We start from the raw sequence: 7,175 nt of genomic DNA, 5'->3' as shown, positions 1-7,175 counted from the left end.
TCCGTCCGTCCGTCTTGTTATGTAGTTCACGTAAGGCATGGAGTTGTGTTTCTCAGAACACAGCTCATAGCAATCCTCCTACCTCAGCCTCCTGAGTGCTGGGATTGCAGGCATGCACTACCACTCCCAGCTGTGATCTTAATGGTGCAACTGTTTTCTTCTGTTCTTCATCATAATGTATAGTAGAGGATAGGTTATATAAAAGTGATGTGCACTAGATAGACATGAAGCCGCGAGTATAAGAAGGGTATACTTCTTAAACAATTTTTTGAAAAACGACTTTGTATTGATTATACCAGGAATATTGAGTATACTAGGAAGTTTTTCACAGGTGGGCATTAGTATCTTAACAGCTGAGAATGATTGAGGAAAGAATAACCTATCTGTTTTGAAGAGATCTGGAGATAATTCTTCCTGCCTTGTATTTGTTCCTAGGCTAAGGAAAGGTTGTGGAGCTGGATGTAACAGTGGGGGCAATATCGAGGATTCTGACACTGGAGGTGGAACTTCCTGTCCTGGTAACAATGCCACAACTGCCAACGACCCCCACGGCAACGTGCCCCAGGGAAGCACTGGAAATCCCGGGCAGGGGTCGGGAGTGGGACTCCATCCGCCTGTCACTTCTTACCCTCCAGCACTAGGTAATAGGAAGCATAGGCCTATGTGCCCATAAAAAGAGGAATGCGTATTATCTGTGTGGAAATGTATAGATTATTTTTCTCAACTCTCAGTTGTACATTATCCTATTTGTTTATATTAATCATTCATATGTATATATAATCTGTGTATATATTTACTTGACATTTTACCAAAAAATCTTCAAAATACTAAGAATTCTTTGAAAATATAATTTAAAGGCTAATATTTAATTATATTTTGTTTAACTTCTTAATGGACAGTGACTTGGTTTCTTCTGACATAATATTGCAATTACTTTTGTATGTAAATCTTTATAATCACTTACTGTTTTCTTGGCTAAGACTTTAAAAATCAGTAGGAGAAAACTTACTCTTAGGAATAAGACTCTTGCTGCCTAATGCCAGAAATCTTTCCAGAAAGTTTTTTCTAAAGGAGTGTTGGCAGCATTGGTCTTTTCCCAACTTGGAGTAGCGTAAGTTTTCTCCTCCTCTCCCTGTTTGCTGAGGAAGTCAGGAGACGGGTGGGTGGGTGGGTGGTTGCTTGGTGGGTTTTCAGTACTGGGGATTGAACCCAGGACTTTCACACAAATCTGTATTCCCAACCCTTTTATTTTTGTATATTTTGAAACAGGGTCTTGATAAGTTAGTAAATTGCCCAGGTTGGGCTTAGCCTTGCTGTCTTCCTGCCTTAGCCTCCTACAATTTGGGATTAAGGGTTTGTGCCGGCACCTAATTGATGGAGCACTTTTTAATTTCATTGTTTCAATTTGCGTTGCTCTGATACCCAGAATTGCAAGTTTTTAATGATTTTACCTGTTTTCTTTCCAGAAGGCTTACTCTGGTTCTTGCCTATTTTTCCTTACTGATTTTTATGTGTGTTCTTTGTCTGAACAGTTTGTCAGTTTTCTGTACTGCAGATATATTTTCCAGCCCATCCTCTGACTTTTCATTTTATTCCTGTAAAGTGTCTTGCCTACTCATGATGGGGGAAGTCTTCCAGTGTAGAAGAATTCACTTTTCCTTTTGCTTAGTGCTATTCTTTTTTTCATGAGTGAAAACAAGAAATTTTTAGCGTGCTTTTTTGCATATACATTTGGTACTGACTAGCTTTTTATTTTCAGGTATAAAGCACGTGTAGCTAAGTCTTCAGTATAATTAATGATTATTTCCAGAGGATTTTCACATTACTCTTACTAGTCAGAAAAACGTTCAGAGAATCACCAGAAACCACTTGAAGAAGGGTGCAAAAGAACCTGGTATTCAGTGTCACTGAAATTTCCATGCAGTAGTAGTAGTGAAGTGACTACTTTGTAGGGGTGCAACTCATCACTGGAGCAGATTGAAAGGGCAGGAATGTACTTGGAAAAATTGTAGCTATAAAACTTGCCACACAGAAACATTTGTCTTTTTCTAGTTAATGAGTAAAAATTGCACGTTTTTGGTATAGAGCATGATACTTTGATGTTTGAGTACATTGTGAAATGATTAAGTCGAGCTGCTTAACAAGTCTATCACCTCATACCCTGCATACCATTTGGTAAGAACATTTCAGGTCTGCCCACTTCACAGTCTTCAAGCATGCAACATCCTTCACCATAGTCAACGTACTGTGCAATCGTAGACCTTCGGCCCACCTGGCACTGCAGAGCTTTGGCAGCACCCCCTCCTTTCTCTTCTCCCCTCTCTGGCAACCACCATTCTACTTTCTGCTTCTATGAGTTCAGCTTTCTTAGATTCCACATGGAAGTGAGGTCATGCAGTATTCCTTTATAAGTCTTTCTCTCTCATTTCTATATTTCATTTCTGATGTACTAAAGAGTTATTCTTGTTCTAAAATATTTTGGGGGAGATATTTTAGGATTTATCTCAACCTTAAATCTTTTTTCTTTTTTTTGAGACAGGGTCTCTGCAGTTCAGGTTGACCTTGAGCTCACTTTGTAGCCCAGGCTGGTCTTGAACTTGCAATGATCCTCCTGCCTCAGCCTCCCGAGTGCTGGGATTACAGAGGTGTGCCACCATGCCTGGATCAATCTTAAATCTTGATATCAGCTGAAAATGATTTATCTTTCTTATACCTCATTCCAGAATTTTTTTTTAACTTTAGGAAATAAGAATACATTATAGGGCCAGGGATATAGCTCAGTGGCATAAGCACCTGCCTGGCACGTGCAATCGAAATCCTGAGTTCGATTTCCGGTACCAAAAAAATACATTGTAAAAACCACATGAGAAAACAGATCTCAGATGTTTATTTACGTTTGATGATTTTAAAGGTTATGGGCATGAACATCAAGTTTTGTGAAATTACCAAGTGATTGCTAACGGGCGCAGGTCAGAAACTGGCACAGAAGCATGCAGGGGACTCGTTCTCCTTGGAGTGAGGGCTGTTCTTGTTGTTCCTGCAGGCACCAGCCACAGCGCCCACTCAGTGCAGTCCAGCCTGGTCAGACAGTCTCCCGCTCGGGCCTCTGTAGCCAGCCAGTCTTCCTACTGCTACAGCAGCCGGCACTCGTCCCTCCGGATGTCCACCACGGGATTCGTGCCTTGTCGGCGCTCTTCCACCAGCCAGATATCACTCCGAAACTTGCCGTCCTCCATCCAGTCCCGCCTGTCCATGGTGAACCCGATGGAGCCCTCCGGCCAGAGTGCGGCCTGTGTGCAGCATGGCCTTCCCTCTTCCAGCAGCTCCAGCCAAAGCATCCCAGCTTGCAAACATCACACTCTCGTGGGCTTCCTTGGGACAGAGGGAGGTCAGAACAGTGCCACTGAGGCCCAGCTAGGGAGCACCTTAAGTCCTGCCAGTCATTCACATGCCAGAAAGGGGGATGTGATTTACAGAGTCCAAGTGAGTAAGCACAGAGGGCTTCTTGTGCTGTTCTGTTGCTCTTTTGTTTTTGTCTTACACGTTGACTAAAGGGTTCTTGTGAAAACACCCCTTATATCATTTGGTCAGGAGACTAGAGCGCTTTTGAATGTTAGGGAAAAAAGTTCCCGCCAGCTTAACAGTGGGTAAAGCAAGCTGTTTGTGCAGTGGTGATACTAGTTTCCTCGTCATCATTAACGTGTGCCTGTTGCAGCAGCCAAGGTAGTTGAAACAAATGGGGGAGGTGGCGCTCGATTTTTTTTTTTTTTTTTTTTTAAACTCTACTGTGTACAGTAGAGAACTTGAGATACAAGGAGTCCTGGGCAGAAAATTTTGTTTGGGGTTTTATTATTTTTCATTATCAAAGAAAAAGTGACTTGGAATGATTCCTATTTATTTACAATTTAGATAGTGGATCCTAGTCAAATTCTGGAAGGGATCAATTTGTCAAAAAGGAAAGAGCTGCAGTGGCCTGATGAGGGAATCCGACTAAAAGCTGGAAGAAACAGCTGGAAAGAGTGGAATCCCCAGGAGGGCATGGAAGGCCATGTAAGTTTTCTTCCGTGCTGTGACTCTTGTAGTCTGACTCATTTGTGCCCATGGTTTTAGTTAGCTGATGTATATATTTGCTTAATTCTCAAACAGAATTGCTCCAGCTCCTGAGGGAGCAGAGTTTGTGAGTACACACAGGGTCTCCTCCACTAACTGCTTGTTTTGTTCTCAATTACCAGGTGATTCACCGATGGGTGCCTTGCAGCAGAGATCCAGGTACGAGATCCCACATCGACAAGGCAGTGCTTCTGGTCCAGATTGATGACAAATATGTGACTATAATTGAAACTGGGGTACTAGAACTTGGGGCTGAAGTATGAGCTGGTGTTTTATAGCTGCATTTCTTTACTGTCTCATTTCGGAGACATTGGCAAAAGAGAGGAGCGACAGAAGATGCCTGCAGGGATGCCTTCGGTCCTGTGTGGGAGAGCCTGGAGAACAGTGACGCGGCCAAGCGCCTCTGCTTCGTCCTCCGCCCTGCCTCCACCCCCAATAAAGCTGAAATATTTTTTTAAGTTAGCTGCTGAGAAAACATTTGCATGAAGGATAAATTTCTGTTGAAATACATCTTTAAAAAGTTTTTCCTATACAATGCCTATGCTTTAAATCAACAAACTTCATTTCTAAACTATGTCTCATATTTTTCTAATTTGTTTGCCAAAAATAATTGCCATGTTTTGTCATGGAACATGAAATCCATTGACCTTGATTTTTACAAACAGACCCATGTAGAAGCGTTTGATTTGATACATAGCAGTATAAAAGTTTAATGTACAGTGAGAGAGAAGATGAACAGAGGTAGATTTATCTTAGTCCTCGAATGCTAAAAACTTTAATGGAAAAAAAACTGCACTAATTTTTTACGATGCACTAAATTCTGAGATTTCTCAGAACATTTATTTATATATAAAATAAAGTACCATTATTTAAATTGCCTTTGGGATTAACCCCTTCCCTTTCCTGATGTAGTCAACAGGAATTGTGCTGCTCGTTTTTCTGTTAATAGTCTATATTCATGCCAGTACATTGGATGTGTTCTTTAAGATGAATACGAAATCTCAAGATAGCGTAACTTCATCCTTGACATTTCCCGGAGCCAGTGGTCAGCGGACCAGTCATCTGAACACCACTGCCAGCTCCTGTGTCCACATCTCAGATGAGCTCCTTGCAGTGTGTCCCCTGTGCTTCTCTGCACGGGGCAGGCTCTGCTGGGGTTGGTTCTGGGAAGAAGAGGAATGTCCAGGAATTTAAAGAGACGATTGATTGCTTTTTATTTGAAGAGTCTTAGCTCTTGAAGTTACTCATATGAAGTTCAGTTTCTCAAGTCAAATTTTTTCAAATAAAATTACCCAAATGGTGCAGTTCTTACCAGTATATTCCTCTTCAATAACTTTGCTTTCTCTTTCCATCACCTCTTCTTTTTCTAGTACTTGAATTTTATTTCATGTAATTTATAGTGTATAATTGTAATTTGAAATATTTATAACTGTGAAATTGACTTAATTCATGTATTGTCTCATAAATTGTATTAATTTTTTAAAAGAGTGTATTCAGGGAAATATATAACTCAGACTTACAATTGGGCTGTATGAGAACTGCAATTTAGTTTTAATTTTCAACTTTTAGGATTTTTAAATTCTTAAGAAAAATTTTTGTGTGGTTTGAAATTCCAAAGAAAATTCTTCATCTCCTCTGAGCATTTAGGAGCAGCCATCTCTCTGTCCCCAAAGAATAGGTAGGAAGAAGAAGCAGAGAAAATTAATGGTGATAGATTTTATTTAATCCAGTATATCCAAAGTACTACATTTCAACGTGTGGCACTGGTCATATTTCAAGTACTCAGAAGCTGCGTGTGCCTAGTGGCTACTATGTGGGACCATGTATGACCATGTTGCATGCATTGTATATTTCCATGCGGTGAAAAGAAAAAGGTTTTTTTCCTTCTGGTTCTGACGTACATCTCACAGTAGCATAATGTGGCAGTGGAGGGAACAGAAACTGAGGAAGTAAATAGGTGACATACAGACTCTGTCTGCATTTCCACTTCAAACCCTTTTTCCCCTAATTTTAAAATTTGGAGTCACTCAGAACCCAGTGTGCCTTGTGTTGACATATTCGTAGATGTCACACTTTGGAAATTTTACTGCCTAGAAATATTTGTCAATGACTTACTGAACCTTTGCACAAAGAATTCCTTTCTAAATTGACCATTTAAAAGTGTATTTTTCTAATTGTCATTATATTCTAGATTTTCCTCATTTTTGGCAAATCCACAGTATATCATAAGTTCAGTTTTTTTTTTTCTGAAACTGAATATGTGATCTATTTTAAATCTTCTCAAAAAAATTATGTTCCCTGCTGTTCACCCCCTCTCTGAAATGAATGTGATCTTTTCACATCTTCTCTGCTGAGAGGAGAGTTAAGCAGAGGCTTTTCAATCTTAGAGGGAAGATAATCCATTTTCCCACACAGAAAAAGAACAGAAGACCTGAACTTGAGATGATTCATTCAGAAAGGTTAGAATTCTGTTTATCCCTAGCCTCCCTGCCCCAATTGTTAAACATGTTACATACCCTGAAGAGGTAGATTCCACGTATAAGACTGGGTTTTGTATGAAACATACATATCAACTCTTGCCTTCAGAAGAGCAGTTGGTGAACATTTTTGTCAAAACAAGTTGGCTTTTGTTATATAATTCTAATGAATTTATAAATTAGGAACTCTAAGAGAAGCTGTGCTCTTTATTTTTTTAAGTCTAAAACTGATAGTCTTTTAAGAATTATAATACTTTTCTAATTATATCAAGGAAAATAGTGATAATTGAAGAAAGACTCATGTCTTAGTAATTTGATCCAAATTATAAAGTGTTTATTTCTGTGTAGTAAACTGATCGATCATACAGTTTGGCTTCTCCCCACAGAGAGTGGTGAGCTATTCGTTTCGATTCTCTCCTTAACCATTTCCATTAATGTGCAGTACTTCCTTCAGCGTGTTAGTGTTTCAGTTCATAATTGCCAAAGCTTTCAGAGTTCCATAATTTAAAAGCAAAAATGTGTAATTAAAACATTACCTTTTTAGTTACTTCCTTTAAGTACAGTTGCATGTCTGTATCCTTCATTTTT

At 39.6% G+C, this 7,175-nt stretch overlaps 1 protein-coding gene across 3 annotated transcripts in view; it reads left to right on the top strand.

Annotated features, from left to right (window-relative positions):
* The window catches only part of Pcnx (pecanex homolog (Drosophila)), a 114,955-nt gene extending 109,162 nt beyond the window's left edge, over nt 1-5,793 (top strand). For all 3 annotated transcript variants that reach the window (XM_013507164.1, XM_013507162.1, XM_013507161.1), the window contains 4 exons: nt 436-641; nt 3,044-3,483; nt 3,910-4,050; nt 4,233-5,793. In XM_013507164.1, coding sequence (XP_013362618.1) covers nt 436-641; nt 3,044-3,483; nt 3,910-4,050; nt 4,233-4,373 — 928 coding nt within the window. In that variant the 3' untranslated portion in view covers nt 4,374-5,793. The remainder of the gene's footprint in view (nt 1-435; nt 642-3,043; nt 3,484-3,909; nt 4,051-4,232) is intronic.
* Nucleotides 5,794-7,175: the final 1,382 nt, after the last annotated feature.

This window comes from Chinchilla lanigera, unplaced genomic scaffold (assembly GCF_000276665.1).
Source record: "Chinchilla lanigera isolate Chin_1 unplaced genomic scaffold, ChiLan1.0 scaffold00122, whole genome shotgun sequence".
Classification (NCBI taxonomy): Eukaryota; Metazoa; Chordata; class Mammalia; order Rodentia; family Chinchillidae; genus Chinchilla; species Chinchilla lanigera.
The sequence above is the reverse complement of the archived record's forward strand: the minus strand, read 5'-3'. Positions and strand labels throughout refer to the sequence as shown.